The sequence below is a fragment of the Martes martes genome, assembly GCF_963455335.1.
Source record: "Martes martes genome assembly, chromosome: 5".
In the NCBI taxonomy this organism is placed as follows: Eukaryota; Metazoa; Chordata; class Mammalia; order Carnivora; family Mustelidae; genus Martes; species Martes martes.
In genome coordinates, this window is record NC_137892.1 from 133,780,977 (window position 1) to 133,802,223 (window position 21,247).

General features: G+C 37.9%; 1 protein-coding gene across 1 annotated transcript in view; it reads left to right on the top strand.

The window, feature by feature from the left end:
• MROH2B (maestro heat like repeat family member 2B) overlaps nt 1-21,247 on the top strand; it is a gene marked incomplete at its 5' end in the record, with an annotated part of 64,112 nt that overhangs the window by 13,174 nt on the left and 29,691 nt on the right. Inside the window, 11 exons of the mRNA XM_080804480.1 lie at nt 1,198-1,271; nt 3,536-3,658; nt 4,349-4,462; nt 6,167-6,323; nt 6,469-6,509; nt 7,328-7,469; nt 8,032-8,075; nt 10,310-10,417; nt 13,939-14,055; nt 19,957-20,064; nt 20,854-21,006. Of these exons, the coding sequence (XP_080660606.1) occupies nt 1,198-1,271; nt 3,536-3,658; nt 4,349-4,462; nt 6,167-6,323; nt 6,469-6,509; nt 7,328-7,469; nt 8,032-8,075; nt 10,310-10,417; nt 13,939-14,055; nt 19,957-20,064; nt 20,854-21,006 (1,181 nt within the window). The remainder of the gene's footprint in view (nt 1-1,197; nt 1,272-3,535; nt 3,659-4,348; nt 4,463-6,166; nt 6,324-6,468; nt 6,510-7,327; nt 7,470-8,031; nt 8,076-10,309; nt 10,418-13,938; nt 14,056-19,956; nt 20,065-20,853; nt 21,007-21,247) is intronic.

The following is a 21,247-nucleotide window of genomic DNA, read 5'->3' on the forward strand; positions in this document are numbered from 1 at the left end:
CTGTCTTTTGGTCATCTACAATCTACTACTTTAAGACTTTATTTTACTGAGAGGGAGAGAAAAAGAGGGTGTGAAAGCATGAGCAGGGGCAGGGGTAGAGGGAGAGGGAGAAGCAGACTCCCCAGTGAGCAGGGAGCCTGATGAGGAACTCGATCCCAAGACTCTGAGCTCTTGACCTGAGCTGAAGGCAGATGCTTAACTGACTGAGGCACTCGGTGCCCCTATAATCTACTCCATTTTCAGTTTCCTCTCTTCTTTTCGATTACCTCTTCTTTCATGACACTTATGGATATATGTAGGTGAGAAGAAGTAGAATTTTTGAAAATCAAATTTAGAATTTAGAAGATCTAGGAGGCTGGCTAAGTGGCCCAATAAATAGGGGTTAGGTGGGAGGAATGCACTATATTCTAGAGATCAGTGCATTTAGAAAACAGCAGAATTTAATGAAATATCATATTTCATTAATTCCAAGAAGCACATATTTTCATGATATTGGAATGCATCTCATAATTGATAACATCTTTAATTATAATCAGCCACTATTAGTTTTTTTCAGTACAATATAAAATAGTGGTATCTCATAAGATTGATGATATCTTGGATTCAATAAAATATGAGAATTCATTTTTATCCTATATTATAATAGTTCAAAAAATTGAAAAAATACAGTTATCCCTGAAATTTACTGAAGAATCAGCAGACAAGAAATATGAAGTAGTCTCACAAAATTTAAAACTAGTCCATTGGGCGTTATGTGTTGAGTCCACTTTTGAACCTAACATTTTAAACAAGATGAAACCTAATATAATATGGAGCAAAGAGAACAATAAATATCTTTCAAAAATTGAAAAAGAAGAGGGATGCCTGAGTGGCTCAGTGGGTTAAGGTCTGCCATCAGCTCAGGTCATGATCCCAGGGTCCTTGGATCAAGTGCCATGTTGGGGGGTCCCTACTCAGTGGGGAGTCTGCTTCTCCCTCCTCTTCTGTACTGACCCCCTGCTCATGCTCTCTCTCAAATAAATACATAAAGTCTTTTAAAAAATGGAGAAGAGGGTAAGAGGAAATTGAATAGCATGAAATGTTGTGGACAAAAGACTTTGCAATTATGTGCCATAACTCTAATGGGTTTTCATCAATCCTAGAACAGACTGTACTCCTACTGAACCTGGCCTCTTAATTTCTCTCCCTGTCCTTCAGAGCCCAAGTTGCGGGATCACATCACTTCAATTGAAAGAACAGTCAAAGTTGTCATGGGTGACCTCAATATAAAAGTAAGAGAAATAATGGGGACTTTGATTTTGTTGATGGTAGTTTTAGGAATTAATGAAATGGTTTTGATTCTTTAAGAGTCTACTTCAATGATGAATCACAGGCCTGTACCCCTGAAACAAATAATACATTATATGTTAATGAACATTTTTTTTTAAAAAAGAATCTACTTTAAGATTGCTTTATAAAGAGCTCAGGGATGAATTCTAATTTTAATAGAAATCAATCTTTCCCCAAAAGATAAACTATATCAAGGTAAAGTTCTAAAGTACATTCAGTTCAAGGGCTTCTCAGTAGAAAAAAAGATTTTTGCCCAGAGCATCACACTGCTACTCTCTTCAAATGGTTTAAAAATTGCTAATTATAAAAATAACGTATCTTCCTACAAAAAATAATAACCCCTAAGTCTGCTTTGTTTTTGTTTTTGTTTTAGCTTAGATATCTTATTTTCCAACTAGGGAAATCTAGAGCAAGTCTTACACATATATTGCACAATATTTCCTGATTATTTTATTAAAGTAGTCCATATTAGAAAAGATATATAGCTTGTACTAGAATGAACAAAAAAATAGAAATTACTGCATTTTTTTTATTAAAACCACATTTTGTTTGGATCAAAGCCCTATACAGAAACCAATGAAAAGAAGAAAATTCCCCTAAGATACTTTTATCTGTAATGACTATAACAAAAGTTAAGCAATAAATAACAATAATTATGCTAAGTGGAATAAATCAGTCAAAGAAAGACAAATATCATATGATTTCACTCATATGTGGAATTTGAGAAACAAAACAGGTGAACACAGGGGAAAGAAAAGAGAGAGAGAGAAGCAAACCATAAAACAGACTCTTAAGAATAGAGAACAAACTGAGAGTTGCTGGAGGAGAGGTGGGTGGGGGATGGGTTAAATAGGTGATGGGCATTAAGAAGGGCATAAGGCATTATATGTAAGTGATAAATCACTAAATTCTACTCCTGAAATAATATTACACTATATGTTAACTAACTAGAATTTAAGTTAAAAATTGAAACAAAAATAAATACATAAGACATAATAAATTTTTTAAATTAAAAATTTTAAAAACAATGATGTAATTATAGATAAAAGCTCGGCCCAGGAAGTGGCCAAGCCAATCAAAAAATGACTAAAAGAGTTTAGAGTAGAATGAAAGAGGACAGAAACTTTAAGGAAGTCTAACTCTCCAGGCAAAATAGAGAATTATAACTTTTTTTCCCCTCATTTAGGTAGACTACTGGTGTATTTATGCTATTTTCTACCTTGTGGCCCTACCTCCCTATTCAAAATTATTCTTTTTTTCCAACTCTCCTTTAAAAGACCCATTCAGTAAAGAATTAGATCTGAGGGGCACCTGGGTGGCTCAATGGGTTAAGCCTCTGCCTTCGGCTCAGGTCATGATCTCAGGGTCCTGGGATTGAGCCCCACATCAGGCTCTCTGCTCAGCAGGGACCCTGCTTCCCATCCCCACCCCCACCTGCCTTTCTGCCGGCTTGTGATCTCTGTCTGTCAAATAAATAAATAAAATCTTAAAAAAAAAAAAAAAAGAATTAGATCTGAGTTTTCTATCCTCCAGGGAAGCAATCCAATAAACAAACCTAATTATTTAAAAATTATAGTACAGGTTCATAATCCCTTGTTCTAATCCCTGGGGCCAGATATATTTCAGAATTCACAACCTTCCTGATTTTAGAAAGACATTACTGTGACTGTAGCCACAATCAAACTCATTAATATCTCTGTAAGAAAATACGTGCAGATCTACACTACATAGCATAAGTAAAGACTACAAACAGTTTTAAAACAGTTGAGTTGGGTTTTGCCACCTAATGAGTTAGGGCCAGACTCAAGAAACAAAATTCCAGCATCCAGAGTTTTTTGGGTTTTGAAATTGTGGATAAAGGATTATAGATCTGTAGTTCATCGTGCTATTGTTCATTGAGAATTTCAAAAGCAAGGCAGTGTTTTAACCCACAATACCAACATTTCATAATGTACAGTAACAGAACATATGTCTTGGGAGCCAAGGAGAATGATTTTTGGTTAAAGAAGGCATTTCCTGTAACCCTTAAGTCATAAGCTATAGCTGGCTTCCTGTTCCATCTATGTATAGTTCCATCATTCAACTGATACTCCTTTTTGGGAAGGCTTCCACAAACGATCCATGAAGGTTAAAGAATAGGAGAAGCTAAATTATTGTTCTGCCCAATGTAGTAAAATGCTGCGAATGCTTTTTTTTTTTATTCTAGGTGAGGAATTCCACTCTCCTCCTCATTCAAACCATGTGTGAGAAATGCTTCATTGAAGCCCGGGAAGGATGGCCACTGATTGATTATATCTTCTCCCAGTTTGCCATGTCCAACAAGAACATGGTATGAAGAGGGCGCAGCTTTGAAAACTACACTGTAACAAAGGCAGTTAACTAGGGCTCAATTCAATGACTAATTTAGAAGTTATATTTCAGTCTTACCACTTTTATCGATAAATTTTTCAGCCTCTAGACTTCTGAGTTCTCTTTCACTGGTATCACTTACAGCTTATGATAAATTTGAGGTAGGTGAAATCATGGTTTTTCCCAGAGGAGACAATCTATACTCAAAGACTTGAGACAGGGGTGGAGAAAGTGAATTACTTAGGGGAAAACAAGACATCCATACTTGCCAAATGGGGGTTAACTTTCTAAAAAGCATGTACGTAGGATGGGGATCTTAGGAAGTCCATGATATCCGAAATCACAGTCCTCTCCACTAAGAGGCTGTGTCTTTGAAAATTTTGCACCCGAGACAATAGCAAAGGCCTGAGGGAGAGAGGGAATGTCCATAGTTCAAGGACTGTCACAATTTTGACTTTTTTGCTTTATTCAGCAGTGTTTGTTCTAACCAATTCCTCCAAGGTACACTTTAAAACAGAAATTAAGTACTGAAAACCAAAACTGCTGGATTCCATGAGCCCCTTGAGTGACTGTATTGTCCTCCCCAGAGTCTGAGAGCACATCCAAGTAAGGTCAGAGGGAACCAACAGGAAGAATTATTAACAGGTCACCTGTTTCATCTTTCTTGAAGGAAAAACCAATGAAACCTAACTCCCATGAGATTGAAAAGGGAGAGGAATCTGTCCGGGAAACAAGCCTCGAGGTCTTAAAAACCCTAGACCCACTGGTCATTGGAATGCCCCAGGTAAGTGGTCTTCTGTCACGACTGACAGTTACTTTGATCATCTCTCTAAAGCTCTGCCCGTTTAGGAGTAGAGACATGAATTTGTCTTTCATGTGCTGTCATCAGCTTTTTGATGCTCTGGTGCAATGAAGTACATTGCAGTGCTCAGTGCCCAGAACAGAGTAGTTCCTCAAAAGCAACTCCTGTTCCCCTAGCATACCTAGACATATTGTTAAGTGGTGAGTGGAGATTCTAATTCAGTGAATGCTAAACTTTCCCCATTCATCTGGGAAGGTGTTGAAAGCACACATTCTCGGGCCACAGCTGACACTTAAAAATAATCTATACCTTAATGGGAGGAGCCTTGGAATCTGTATTTTTCTTAAGCAAAATAACCTGAGAAAGGATTAACTGGCCAGAAATGCATGGCATGGACAAGAGACAAGCAACAGACCAGTTTAAATGGATCAGAGGCTTCATCTAGGATGGCATTTTAAGGTGTGATTCTTGGATTATCTAAGGTACTTATTTAACACGCAGATCTCCAGGCCATATCCCACATCTACTGAATCAGCATTCTGTGCATAGGGCCCATGAATCTGCATGCAAACATGTCCCAATATTTCTGCTGCATACTAAAGTTTGAAACATTTCCATGTAAAAGCAAATGATGAAAAGAAGTGTAGGACCAGACTCCTGTGGGCCTGAAATGCCAAATTCCTACCTTGTGACTGATGAGCCATTCAAAATGTTAAGCAAGCGCTAAATATAAGTATAAAATAACTGTAAGAGATCAGTGAATTTATATACATTTTTTAAAAGATTTTATTTATTTGTTTGACAGAGAGATCACAGTAGACAGAGAGGCAGGCAGAGAGAGAGAGAGGGAAGCAGGCTCCCTGCTGAGCAGAGAGCCTGTGCGGAACTCGATCCCAGGACCCTGGGATCATGACCTGAGCCGAAGGCAGCGGCTTAACCCACTGAGCCACCCAGGCACCCGAGATCAGTGAATTTACATAGGAGTAGACTAAGAGCAAAGAGAGTGAGCACGAGATCAGATGTAACTCCCAGGAACTGAGCAGGGCCATGAGAGTAGGAAGGAAATATGGAAGCGCATGGAAGACCTTATAATGAAAAAAAAGACAGGGCTTGGTGATTAAATCTGGATGGCAAGACAAAGGGAAGGGTCCATGTTGACCCCAAGGTTTCCATGAGGACAAGGGAGTTTTCCAGAGAATATGAAACGGACTGACTAAAGAAACCAAGTGTTGCCAGAACTCCAGAGCAATAAGGTCAGCACTTAGAGCAGCCCATTCACGATCCATTCCCAGTCATTCTCTCTGAGCAACACACGCCAGTCTTGGGGTTTGGGGACATACGTGACTTATTTTGGGTTGTCACACTGACAAAGGGCTTGGTGACCCTTGGTGAGTGGAGCCCAGGTGTGCTAGACTTCCTTCCTGCACTGCCTAGAACACTTCTTCACAAGGAAGAATTGTCCAGCCCCAAATTCCAGCAGCAAACCCATGCAGACATGCTGAGTAACACTCACTACAACCAGCACCTGAACATGAATGTGTGCACGAATGTGAACATGAATGCAGAGATTTCATTTTGATTTGGCCTGAAGAGCAAAAAAATAACAGGTGAGAGAACATGCTCTTAATCAGAGGGAGAAATCATGGACAAATCCGAAATCCTTGCATCTTGCCTTGTCTTCCCCAGGTGCTGTGGCCAAGAATCCTTACTTTTGTAGTTCCTGCAGAATATACAGGAACTCTGGACTACCTGTTTAATATCATCAGAAGCTTGATTATGGCAGAGGAGAGGAAGAAGAATGATGCCAAGGAGTCAACAGCACTTGTCATCTCCACCGGAGCTGGTGTGTGCATTCAAAAACAAAGCAAAACACTTCTTTTATGAAAGGCTCATTTCCAGAAAGGCTACAGTGCTTTGCTTACATACCCAACCCCAATCTGAATTCTCTAGCCCCCACAGCAATAATGGAAATCACTTTCTCTTTCCAGTGAAACTTCCTTCGCCCCAGCAGCTTTTGGCCAGACTTCTGGTGAGTGAGTTATGAATAACTAATATGGGATAAATTTAGGCCAGTATAGATCATTCAGTTCTAAATAAATGTTAATAAAAATTACACAGCAAGTCCAAACCAAAAGAAACACTAAAATGGCATAATAAATGTCCTGCTACACTAATGACACTCATTAAGATTATTGGCAAGATTATCTTCTCGCTCTGAAATGCTCGTTAAACTTAATTTATTATTTTAAAATAAACATAGACTGAATTTGATCCCCAAGTACCATTCAAATAAATTCCACATCTATTATTTAGATTTCCTTCTTTCCTTTTCCCTCCCATATGTAGCATTTGCTCAGATACCATTTCCACATGTCTTTATTTGATCAATAAATGTATCTAAGTGTTGGTATCTTCTATTTATTCTTGGTTGGTGGTTTCTATATATTTTTCCCCTTTATCCTCAGATGAAAATGGGGGGGGTGTGTTTAAGTATTAGCTTTGCTCTAAAATAAGAAATAGGGGCCGCCTTGGTGGCTCAGTGGTTAAAGCCTCTGCCTTCAGCTCAGGTCATGATCTCAGGGTCCTGGGATCGAGCCCCACATCGGGCTCTCTGATCAGCGGGGAGCCTGCTTCCCCCCCTCCTTCTCTCTCTGCCTACTTGTGATCTCTGTCTGTCAAATAAATAAGTAAAACCTTTAAAAAATAAGTAAGAAATAGACCGATGTTTGGTTGAAAGATGATCTAATGTAGGAATCAAGGGCATCCAGGACAGCGATAAAAGGAAAAGGCAGGTGGACATTTTAGATACCCCTGCAGTTGATTAACTTTTTGTCTTCCATTTTTCAGGTAATATCTATGCTTGCCAGTTTAGGGAAATTATGTGGGGCTGGTGCAATAGGACTTTTGAAGATACTGCCTGAGATAATTCACCCCAAGTTGGTAAACCTGTGGAAAACACGCTTTCCTGAGCTCCTGCAGCCTCTGGAAGGTACAAGGGAGTGGAATCAGATCTTTATCGAAGGAGGCAAGAACATAAAGAAATGAGGCACCACTTCTCTGCCTGAGGTTCATTTGAGGCAATTAAAACAATGAACTTGGTGTGCAAAATAAACAGCTATATTTTTTCCTTGATTCCTTATGTTCTAATTCTCTACCACATACTTGTACAGGAGGATCCAGTGGATAATATTCTTAGCAGAAACTTTTACTTTTGCTCTGGTCTTTTTCTTCTATTTAGACAAACTCCCTTTTGGTATTGTTCTAAAAAGTCATTACTATTTATGTTAGAAAATTAAAATATGGTCATTACAGTAGTTACTGTTGAAGTTAACAAAAAAAAAAAAAAAACCTAGATTTGTAACACGGACTGAAGACTTTTTCCTGCCTGATTAGCACTTGAAATTGGCAACATAGTAAATTTCATCTGAAATAGTCCTCCTCTGTAAAGCTTACAGTGGGGTTTCAGCTTTCATTGGGGACCTGGAAAGGGAGAAACAGAGTCCTGACTTTATTTTCTACTTCTGTTTTCTGTTTTTAATTTCTATTTCTAGGAAAGAACACTAGCATCGTGCTATGGGAAACCATGCTGCTTCAGGTAAGGGTAGCTTCTAGACTAATTGTTGATGATGGAATGATAAAAATCAGCTAGAGTCACGCATCTTAACTAAAAAGAGGCAGACACCCAAGGGCAGTAAACAACGTTTCTTTTCCTTAGGAAAAGGACTAGAATGTTAGAAGTGATCGCTTAAGAATTACAGTCTCTACATCACCATAATTTGAACAATAATCTTCCGTCTTCGATTTGGTTAAGAGTTAGGATAGTATTGAAGATTTGGGGGTGCCTGGGTGGCTCAGTGGGTTAAGCCTCTGCCTTTGCTCATGATCTCAGGGTTTTGGGATCAAGCCCCGCATCAGGCTCTCTGCTCAGCAGGGAGCCTGCTTCCCCCTCTCTCTCTGCCTGCCTCTCTGCCTACTTGTGATCTCTCTCTCTCTGTCAAATAAATAAATAAAAATCTTAAAAAAACAAAAAAGATCGTATTGAAGATTTCACTTACTCATATTTTTCCCTGTGTCTTTCTTAAATCTTCTCTAATTTCCAGTTTTTTCCTCTCCTTATAACTGCATTCTTTTACCATTTAAATAAACACAAATTGACATCACTCCCACTTCTGTGCTTCTAAATACAACTGTTTCCTCACCTTTCTGCTTCTCAGTGTGTTTTTTCCTGATTTCTAAAAACCAAAGAGCCACATTATACCATTTTTCTAGAAAAAAAAAAATCCAGAAAATTTCTGGACTTTGGCAACCAGTTGCAAAGATCCCAAATCCCCAAAATGGTAAAGTGCAAGTAGGAGCTGGACATTGGCTCTACAGAGAGGATTTTGATTTCAGGAGACTACAGAAGGTCAAGGAGCCCACAGAAAGGGAGCTTTTAACCTAGCATGGTCTCAGTTCATAAACTGTTTACATAGAAATTAACTATGGCTTCTTAAAAATGTCAAGTTTTAGTGACCTTTCCTCATCACCTCCATGTTCCATTACTGCCCCTTCCAGAATCAGAGTCTCTAAGATGGGTTCCTGAGAACTGGCACGTTTTAAAGACTCCCACAAATGATTCTTACCCAATATGAGATTTGAAAGTAGCTGCTCTACTTTCCTGGTCTTTAATTCTAGGATCCACCTCTCCTCCTGTATTCATGCTTCTTTTATCATCCCCCTTCTCTTCCTCAAAATTCCTACCTTATTTTCCCCAGTTACCATTTTAAAGTAACTATTCCAACTAGGAAGGAAAGTTCTCTCTCTAGAGGGAAGCCTCGAGAACATGCTTTTCCCTCTTCCAATCTCGAGTGTATTTCTATTTAGCCTTCTCCCAAAACTGTTTGCATGTACCTCCTTCTCTCAGACTTCCAAGGCTGTTTAATTTCTTCTCTTCAAAGGGCCCACTCACTGAATGAGTTCCTACCAAGAGAATACCTAGAAATCTTCAGGGGCTTTGACAACAAAAGTCCTTCTCTAAACTTAAAGTAGGGAAAATACAGGAGAAATAATAGACTTTAGAAATTGTAATGGATTTTGTCCTCCAAAAAGACAAAAACACCTTTTTATGCATTGTTCAGTGAAGAAGGAAAAAGGTTCAGATGGCTGACTGAGGCCCTGGCTCAGAACAGTTGGTGAACTAGGAATGTTTAGTTACTAGAGTTGAAGCTAGCAAAATGTACTTGCACATTTAATTGGTTCTTCAAGACATTTTAGCTCTTTATTCCAAAAATGTCCTTTCTTTTTCTTGTGGTATGTAGTAAAACAAACTAACATGGACAAATAAAGCTTTTCCAAATCTGTTCAAAACTTGAAAAATGTTAACTTCAATTTAAGTTTCAAAGTGGATTAATTTCTATTTTAAGACTTTGGGTAATTTTTATATAAGAGGAAAAAGGAAGGCACTCACATGGAGTCGTTTCCCCCTTCTGAATAACTCGTTCTTATTGGAAATTCAGAACATAACAGCATACAGCTATTAAAATAAAGAGAAGGGCGCCTGACTGGCTCAGTTGGAGGAGAATGTGACTCTTGATCTCAGGGTTGTGAGTTCAAGCCCTACATTGTGTGTAGAGATTGCTAAAAATAAATAAATAAATAAACTTATAAAATAAGAGGGGAAGTTCCCTCTTACTTAATAAGAAGGGAAATACCGAGGTTTTTTTTTTTTAAATGGGAAAAGGAATAATCTCATTTATGATATATTTATACTTAAAAAATTAAGGTAACAGAAAAGTACTAAGAAAGCACACTAAACGGTTGTATTCCTCTAACTTCCACTTCCTGCAACAGTTACTCAAAGAATCTTTATGGAAGATCAGTGACGTAGCTTGGACCATTCAACTGAGTCGAGATTTCAAGGAGCAAATGGGCAGTTACAGCAACACCTCCCTTGAGAAGGTTGGTTTTTCAACGAAGGGACTTACTTTCTACCTTATAATCTAACATGGCTGCTCAACTTCCAATTTGTCTGACTATCACCAAAAAGAAGGAGAAATCACTAGAAAAAAAAAATGTTACCTTCTCTTCACCTCACATTCAACCAAAAATTACTCATAGGATGTCACCTGTCTACAACGAAACCTGAGTAATATGGTGCCTTTAAGATAGATATGTACCTGGCTGAAATTCAGTTGTTCTGTTTTAGCGAAGGGAGAAAAGTAGATAATGAAGACAAATAGTGGTCCCTGTCACAGCACTGGTTTAATGTCAGTTTTTTTTTTTAAGATTTTATTTATTTATTTGACAGAGATCACAAGTAGGCAGAGAGGCAGGCAGAGAGAGAGAGAGAGAAGAAGCAGGCTCCCAGCTGAGCAGAGAGCCTAATGCAGGGCTCAATCCCAGGACCCTGAGCCAAAGGCAGAGGCTTAACCCACTGAGCCACCCAGGCGCCCCTAATGTCAGTTTATATCTTGGTTTCCACTATGAGAAACAATCTACTACAATTTAACAAAAACTGAGAGCTAAAAGAATGCTCAAAGGCCAGCTATCTCCTCCCTCTGTCCCCAGATGGCTTCTACCTAACCCTCTGCATTGGAGCCATTCATTCTAAAAGGGGTTTGAATCCAGCTTCTGCTGTTTACTATGTATGTAAGTCTAAGAAAGTTACTTAACCTCTCTGGAGCCTCAGTATATTCATCTAAAATGGAAATTATACCAGGCTCTGAGGATTGAGATGATATAAGGGTTCAAAAAGATAAAGAATATAAAGTCCCTAGTGAAGTAAGTACCTGGCCCGAGACTTGTGCTCAATAAAGAACAGATCAAGGTTATCATTATGGTTCTAACATTTCTCATTTATTTTCCTGGAAAAACATTTCCTAACGCATCAGATCTAGTATTAAGTGTCTGTTCTAACAAATTATTTATTATCAACTTTCAGCTCTCCTATGCAATATTCAAAATTCCTCTCACTGGTTGATTCTCTAATTTGGTAGAGTACTGATTCTCCAAATTGGTCTATCAAGCCTGCATACGTGCTCTTCAAGAGGATTTGGTGAGCAATGCCTCATCTTCTCATATACAAACTAGACTTATGCATCTCATGTAATACCATCCGTCCAACAGCTTTCAGATTCCCGAGATGGGTCCAAAGTCATGTTGGACCCATGGATAGGCAGAGCAATTCAAGCAGTGAGCTGCTTAAATGGTTTTCAGCCATTATACTTAACAACAGGAAAGTAAGAGTGTGCCAGTTAACTTTAGCTGCATAGCAAACAACCCCTAGGGGCTTTAAATAATAGCTACCTACTTAGTTTATAAGTTTGCAGGTTGACAGTGTGGGCTGAACTCAGTTGGGCAGCCATTTGGTCTCAACTACTCCCACTGGCATATACTGGAGATTGGCTAGTCTGCCATGATCTCAACTAGGTCAGCTTGTTTCTGTTCCTTGTGGTCTCTCCTCCTCCAGTTGGCCAGCCCAGGCTTGCTCTCGTGGTTGTAGCCATGAAGTATACAAGGTCTCTTTAGGTCTAGGTTCAGAAGAGGCACACTGTTACTTCTGCCACTTTCTGTGGGCCAAAGCAAATCACCAGGCCAACCCAGATTGGAAGAGTGGCAAAATAGACTATATTAATAGAAGGAGCTGCAAACTCTCATAGTAAGGAGGCATGGATAGAGGTGAGATAGAAAGGCTCTGGCTGTTTTTGCAATTGACCACATTTTTCCTAGTTCTGGGTTCCCGATTTCTGGAATTCCTCTGCAAGTCTCAAAGGAAGAATGCACAATACACTGAATCTGACCAACATCAGCAGAGAAGCAGCAGCTCATCAGTACGGGGGGCGGGGGAGGCACTGAGGCCAACTCTTTACACAAAGTCCCCTTCATAACACTGGGGTTTTTTTTCTGCAACACAGGACTTTTCTAGACTCTCTCTTGTACTTCCTCCAAGGTGGAGTTAAACAGACTCTAGCAGCTTTAACCCTAATTAATATTTACTCCTGTGCAGTACACAGGTTTTCTCATCATAGTTTACATTGTCATGGGGGCCTTTTGCCTGGAAATCCAAGAGTGCAACGGGTGCTGCCTCATCAGATTCTTACTCGGGCATTTGTTCCTCCTGTTCTGTTACCTCATGCACACTGCTCACCCCTAGCTGCACTGATCTGTACAATTTCTCCTGAATGGACTAACTGAACTTTACCAGTTGCTACCAGGTTTTCCTTTCCTCCTGTGCTGTAGATCCTTCTGATCCATAATGACCACTCAATCACTACAATCTTCAAGCCCTGCAGAGTCCTTGGAATAAGCCTGCAAATGACCAGTTTTTTCTCCTGTGTGTGACCAGATGGACTTTAAATAAGGAGATGACAATCTGATATTATATAGCTACAAATGATTTGAGTCTTAGAAAACAAATTAGGACTTCATGACCTCATTTTTCTAGCCATATGGCAAGTATCTTCTCTTGTGAATATTTTCCTTGTATCTTACTTCCACAAGACTATAGATCTTTTCTATATGTAACACACACGTATACACACATGTACATACATGTTTTTACATCCAGGCATGTGTTGTGGTGTTCAAACAGATGCCACTCTTGGGCTACCCCGTTCCCTCAGCCTTACTTCTAAATCTTGTATGGCTTGTAATGAAAGAGAAGAGGAAGCATGTCTATTCTGCTTACCTTTTCTCCATCTGGACATTAAGAGGTATCCATATTAGGGCTTGCGTAATGAATCCAACATTCTCACCAACTCAAAGGGATGTGGAAGCCACAGAATGATTTCCCACATACTCTCTTGTCAGTATTCTTTCATTGGGAGTTTTCCTTCCCCAATTCACTCAGAGTCCCTTACTAAAGACACAACATGTATGTAAAAGTTCCTGTATGGCATTTCTCCTTCACCTGAACACCATTCTATAGCACTTCTGGACAACTCACCATACTCCTGAGAAAGAGATAATAGTAGAGACGGCAAAGTATTATTTTCAAAACTATTATAGGTTAAATCTCCTAAATAAAATAAGTTGATATACTTTGGAGGTTGAGAATATCTGATGACATCATCTTCAAATAATCTTATTTTCATTCACATGTGTATCTAAAATCATTAGATGAGCATTTATTAGCTACCAGGGACTATTCACTGAAAGTGACCATAAGACCCTCTGTTATGGAGAACTGAAATGCTGAGCACAAAGACAAACAATAAAATTGAACATTACAATAGAGAGTAAAAGGTATTGTCATGGCTCAGCACAAGGCCTAGAGGAATAGGAAAGAGCACTGGTAAGGACAGAGTCTTGGCAGGGGGTCGGGGAAGAAAACACTTTCAGGAAGAGAGAATACTAGAAGGACATGTTTAGTAAGTAGCTAAATTTCCTTCCTTTGGATGACTGTTTTAACACTTTCCGCTTTTCATTGGAGTTTTTCTTTCCTGTCTTTAACATACTGTTGCTTATCTTTTGTTTTCTAGAAATTTCTTTGGAAAGCCTTGGGAACCACCTTAGCATCCTGCCAAGATATAGACTTTGTAAGCTCACAGATTAAGGAATTTCTGATTGCTCCCAACCAACTGGGGGATCAGCGACAGGTGGGACCCCTTTCTCTCAATGTCCTCTTATGATGATGATAATTAATTCCATCTGGAAAGCCACTGGCAGGTCTTATGACAATGTCTTACTTACCAAGAATCCATGGATACATTCAAAATAATCCAACGGGATTTGTCAGAAAAATGGTGCTTCCCTGTTTGAATATCAATGCTTCATTATCTTTTTATTTTAATTCCAGTATATTTATCATACAATGTTATATTAGTTTCAAGTGTATAACGTAGTGCTCATCGTGATGTGTACTCTTAAACCCCTTTACCTATGGAACCACAAAAGACCCCAAATAGCCAAAGCAATCTTGAAAAAGAAAAGCAAAGCTGGAGGTATCACAATTTTGGGACTTCAAGTTATATTATAAAGCTGTAGTGATCAAGACAGTAGGGTACTGGCAAAAAAATAAACACACACATCAATAGAACAGAATTGACAACCCACAATTATATGGTCTATTAATCTTTGACAAAGAAGAAAAAAATATCAAATGGAAAAAAGACACTTTCTTCAACAAATGGTGTTGGGAAAACTGGACAGCAACATGCAAAAGAATAAAACTGGACCCCTTTTTGACACCATACACAAAATAAATTCAAATGGGTTACAGACCTAAATGTGAGACAGGAAACCATTAAAATCCTAGAAGAGAATACAACCAGTAACCTCTTTGATATCAGCTGTTGAAACTTCTTACCAGATATGCCTCCTGAGGCAAAGGAAACAAACACAAAAATACACTTTGGGGCTTCATCAGGATAAAAAGCTTCTGCACAGTGAAGGGAACAGTCAACAAAACTAAAAAGCAATCTAAAGAATGGGAGAAGATATTTGCGAATAACATTCTGATAAAGGGTTAGTATCCGAAATATATAAAGAACTTACAGAACTCAACATCCCAAAACACAAATAATCCAGTTACAAAATGTGCAGAAGACATGAATAGACATTTTTCCAAAGAGGACATAGAGATGGCCAACCTCCCCTCTGGTAGCCTTTAGTTTGTTCTCTATAGTGAAAAGTCTGTTTTTTGGTTTGTCTCTCTCTCTCTCCCTCTCTCTTTTTTCCCCCTTGGTTCATTTGTTCATTTGTTTTGTTTTGCTTCTTAAGTTCTACATATGAGTTAAATGATATGGTGTTTGTCTTTCTCTGACTGACTTATTTCACTTAGTAGTATACTTTCTAGCTCCGTCCATGTTGTTGCAAATGGCAAGATTTCATTCTTTTTTATGGCTGAGTAGTATTTCAATATATGTATGTGTATATATATATATATATATATATATATATATATTGCACAACTTCTTTATCCATTCATCTACCAATGGACACTTGGGCTGCTTCCAAAATTTAGCTGTTATAGATACTGCTGCTATAAACATAAGGGTGCATATATCCTTTCAAATTAGTGTTTTTGTATTCTTTGGAAAAATACCCAGTAGTGCAATTAGTGGATCATAGGGTAGTTCTGTTTTCCTTTTCTTTTAAATTGATTTAGACATTTATTCATCACAGCATTATTTATTGTAGTGGAAGTGTCCAAAGTGGGGGGATGGTTATAATAAATATGGTGTATCATCCATGAAATGCTACACAATCATCAGAAGTCATGTTTTTGAAAATTATTTAGCAATATGGAAAAGTGCTTTTAATATTAAGTGAAAAACATGAAGATACAAAGCTGAATATAGAAAGTGATCCTAATTTTTATAATTATAAAAACTGGAAGGAAATATGCCAAAATATTAAATAGTCATTATGTTTGGGTGGAAGATTCTGGATGATTTTGGTTTTTCATTAATTTTCTTTGATTTATATTTTCCAAATTCTATATCTGAATATACATGGGTGGGGGAGGAGTTGGGAAGAGTTAAAATGTTTTGCTTTCCAGACATTTTTTATCAAGCAATGGGTTCTGTTTGATGTTAATGTGAATAGTTTTCAGGAACCGACTTCTGCATCCAACTCTAATTGGATAATGATTCTTTGCTAAAAGTGCAATAGAGTATAGCTACTGTGAAACTATATTCAGAAAAGGACTGTTTGTTATCTTTGATATCATTGATGGATGGATTTTAGCAGAAGTTCTGACTTCTTACTTTTTATTTAGTATGTTTTTATTATTTTTTTCTCTTTTTTTTCTTTTCAAGAAACACATATGGTAAAATTGGTTTCAGGTGTAGAATTTAGTGATTAATCACTTACATATAACACCCAGTACTCATCACAATACTCATTTATCCCATCCCCTACCTACCTTCCTTCATCAACCCTCAGTTTGTTCTCTTATCATTAAGAGTCTCTTATGATTTGCTTCCCTCTCTCTTTTTCTTCATTCTCATATGTTCATCTGTTTTATTTCTTAAATTCCACATATGAGTGAAATCATATGGTATTTGTTTTTTTCTGATGGACTTATTTCGCTTAGCATAATACTCTCTAGTTCCATCCACATCATTGAAAATGGCAAGATTTCATTCTTTCTGATGGTTATGTAAATATTATAATACATCTTCTTTATCCATTCATCAGTCAATGGATATTTGGGCTCTTTCCGTAATTTAGCTACTGTTGATAGTGCTGCTATAAACATCAGAGTGGTGTGTCCCTTCAAATCTATGTTTTTGTATCCTTTGGGTAAATACCCAGTAGTGCAATTTCTGGGTCATGGGGTACTTCTATTTTTAATTTTTGAGGAAACTCCATACTGTTTTTCAGAGTAACTGCACCATTTGCATTCCCACCAATGGTGTAAGAGGGTTCCCCTTTCTCCACATTCTTGCCAACTTTTGTTTCTTGTGGTTGTGATTTTTGCCATCTGATAGATGTGAGGTGATATCACATTGTAGTTTTGATTTGCACTTTCCTGACTATTGATGAGTGATGTTGTACATCGTTTCATGTGTCTGTTGGCCATCTGTATGTCTTCTTTGCAGAAATGTCTGTTCATGACTTTTGCCCATTTTTAATTGGATATCCATTTTTTGGTTGTTGAGTTCTATAAGTTCCTTATATATTTTGGATAGTAACCCCTTATCAGATATGTCATTTGCTAATATCTTCTCCCATCTGTAGGTTGTCTATTAGTTGTATTGATTCTTTCCTTTACTGTGCAGAAATTTTTACTTTCATGTAGTCCTAATAGTTTATTTTTGCATTTGTTTCCCTTGCCTCAGGAGGCATGGGAGAAAATGTTTCTAAGGCTAATATCAGAGAAATTGTTGCCTTTGCTCTTTTTTCTAGGATTTTTATAGTTTCAAGGCCCATATTTAAGTCTTTAACCCATTTTGGGTTATTTTTGTGTATGGTGTAAGAAAGTGGTCCAGTTTCATTGTCTTATATGTAGCTTTCTAGTTGTTCCAGCACCATTCTTGCCTCCTTTGTCAAAAGATTAATTGACCTTATAATCATGTCCCTATTTGTATATATTTGTGCCAATACCATACTGTTTGATTAGTACAGCTTTGTAGTATAACTTGAAATCTGGAGTTGTGATACCTCCAGTTTTATTCTTCTTTTTTAAGATTGTTCTTGCCAATTGTTTTGTGGCTCCATACAAATTTCAAGATTATTTGTTCTAGTTCTGTGAAAAATGCTGTTGGTGTTTTGATAGGGATTTCATTAAGTCTGTAGATTACTTTGGGCAGTATGGATATTTTAACAATATTTGTTCTTCCAACCTATGAGCATGGGCTAGCTTCCCATTTGTGTCATCTTCAATTTCTTTCAACAATGTTTTATAGTTTTCAGAGTACAAGTCTTTCACCTCCTTAGTCAAGTTTATTAAAGTTTTAGTTAATAACTGAGTATAGTTAATAATTATAGTCAAACTAAATATAATTAAATATACTTAACTAAGTTAATTACCATATTAACTAAGTCAATAACTGTAGTACAGTTAATAATTAAGTATAGTTAATATAATAATTTTATTATTTCTGGTGCAATCATAAATGGGATTATTTTCTTAATTTCTTTTTCTTTTTCTTTTTATTATTATGTTCAGTCAGCCAACATAAAGTACCTCATTAGTTTTTGATGTAGTGTTCAATGATTAATTAGTTGCTTATAACACCCAGTGCTTATCACAATACATGCCCTCCTTAATACCCATCACCTGGTTACCTCATCCCCTAAGCCCCCTCCCTTCTGTAACCCTCAATTCAGTTCCCAGAACCCTGAGTGTCTCATGGTTTGTCTCCCTCTCTGGTTTCTTCCCAATCAGTTTTCCCTCCCTTCCCCTGTGGCCCTTGTGTTATTTCTTATGTTCCACATATGAATGAAACTATATGGTAATTGTCTTTCTCTGCTTGACTTACTTCACTTAGCATAAACCCCTCCTTAGTTTCTCTTTCTGCTATTTCATTATTACTGTATAAAAATACAACCAATTCCTGTATACCAATTTTGTATCCTGTGACCTTACTGAATGTATTTATCAATTCTACTAGGTTTTTGGTAATCTTTAGGACTTCCTATAAATAATACCATGTCATCTGCAAATGGTGAAAGTTTCACTGCTTCCTTATCAACTTGGGTGCATTTTATTTCTTTTTCTTGCCTGATTGCTATGGTTAGGATTTCCAGTACTTTGTTGAATAAAAGTGGTGAGAGTGAACATTCCTGTCTTGTTCCTGATATTAGGGGGAAAGCTCTCAGTTTTTAACCATTGAGTATGTTATTAGCTGTGGGTTTTTCATATATGGTCTTATTATGTTGAGGTATGTTCCCTCTAAACATACCGTGCTGAAGGTTTTTATCATGAATGGATGTTGTGCTTTGTCAAATATTTTTTCTGCATCTATTGAAATGATTATATGGTTTTTACCCTTTCGTTGATATGGTGTATCATGTTGACTGATTTTTGAATATTGAACCAGCATCCTCAGATTAATATTTCATTTTTTAACCAGATTTGTAAAAATATTGCAAAATGAATTTCAAGTATCCTTAATAAATATTTTTGACATATTTTGACCTTGACTTTTTAACTTAAATATATGATCATAAGCTTCAAAATCATTGACTTTACAACCTGAAAATAACCTTACATCCCATGGATTTTCAACCTAGAGAAAACATAAGCCTAACCTGGGGAGCTTTATCAAAGCACTTTTGCCATTCCCTACCCTGGCTAGGCTGCACAATGTTTGCAAATGTGGAGAAAGGAGAGTGTATGTATTTAAAACATAAAAAATAAATTAAAAGAAAAACTCCCAGGGCTAATAAAGACCACTTAGTATTAAAAAAAAAAAAAAACCCTGTAGTATATTTTGTTATACATTCTCCTCAGAAATTTTGAGATGTTTACACGATCCTTTCTTTCATATAAATGTTCAGAAACCACTAGACTTACTGAATTTTTGAAACTGCTTTTTTATTATGTTATTTATTTTCTCCTTGTCAGATGTTCCGTTATCTATTGCTCTTGGCAATTTTTCTAACACCATTTTCCCCATCCTGTTTGAAACTCTCCTTCCCACACAGTCCAATGACTTGCTCCCTTCTTTATTTCAGAACACTGCTCAATGTCACCCCTGTTTATGAAGGCTTCTCCATCTGCCCTATTTAAATTGAGAACTCCCCCTAACCTATAACAGTTATTCTCTTTCCTTGTTTTCCTTATCTCCATAGCATGTGTCACCCTCAAAGTACTATATATTTACATATATATACTATATATAAACACATGAATTTATGTGTTTATTTAATGTCACTTCCCTGTCACTTCCCCTGGTTGTGTGCACCACAAGGTTGGGGAGCTTGGCATGTGTCCACTGTTGCGTCCCCAGCACCTAGAAGAGTGCCTGACACATAACAGGTGCCCCATAATATTTGTTGAATAAATGAATGGTTAAACTCAAAATTCCTATCTTTTCTGACTTTAGGGAATAACATCTATTTTAGGATACTGTGCTGAGAGCCACTTGGATACTGTTTTAAAAGTTCTTAAAACATTCCAAGATCGGGAAAAGTTTTTCATGAATCGATGTAAGGTAAAAAGAATAACCTTCTCTTCCAAAGCTTTTGGTCACAGCAAGGGCAAACCACACTGATTCCTTCAGTGAACATCCTTTTCCATATCCTACTTGTTCCTGTCCCCAGGTCTTTATTCCAGGTGAGAACTGCCCAAGCCTGGACCCTGTAGAATGACCAGCTGTCTAACAGGTCTCCTCCAGTTTCTGTCACTAGTGCTGACCTGGAAAGTCCTAAGGAGTTCTTTGTGTGCCTCGGTTTGTCCCTCTACCAGCCACTCAGGCCTCATGGTCAGTTTCCACTGTGTACATTGCACTTCCCCTGAAGAAAAGGGATTTAATAAACAAAAAATAACCCAAGCTTTCTCACAGGGACCTCTTTTAAAGCCCAAGAGAGCCACAACACAGTCCCAGGTGTTTAAATTTGACAAGCGAGAGTATCAGTTTTAAACTAATTTTCATCATCCCAGTCCCATTTCTTTTCGTTGTTGTTTTGGTTTGGTTTTTTGTTGTTTTTTTTTTTTTTTAAGATTTTATTTGTTTATTTGACAGACAGAGATCACAAGCAGGCAGAGCAGCAGGCAGAGAGAGAGGGGGAAGCAGGCTCCCCACTGAGCAGAGAGCCCGATGTGGGGCTCGATCCCAGGACCCTGAGATCATGACCTGAGCCAAAGGCAGAGGCTTAACCCACTGAGTCACCCAGGTGCCCCCCAGTCCCATTTCTTAATCCCTGTAGTGTTCCGTAACATTAGGAAGCAACATGGAGGAAAGGAAACACCTTCAGTCATAGTTTTCATGTCTCTCTTTCAGGGTATTTTTTCTGGGAAAAAGAGCCTGACCAAGACTGATGTCATGGTAATCTATGGAGCCGTGGCCCTCCATGCTCCCAAGGGTCAACTCCTCACCAGGCTTGATCAAGACATCGTTTCCCAAGTCCTCTTTCTTTATGGCCAGTGCTCTCAGGTAACGGCGAGCACAAGGTGCCTCAATTTCTAGGCTGGGGTTCCCAAACCTTGGAGGGGCTCACCTCTTGGGAATATTCATGCTCAAAGGATACAGGCCAAAGGTGAGATAGCATCTGGTATGTTTGGAAGATGAGACCAGAAGAGAACAGAAAAATTCATTATGAAACAGGGTCAGGTAATTTGTTTCTTTGCTAAGGACTTGGGTAGTTCATGGCCTATGAAACCTTCCTAGATCAAGT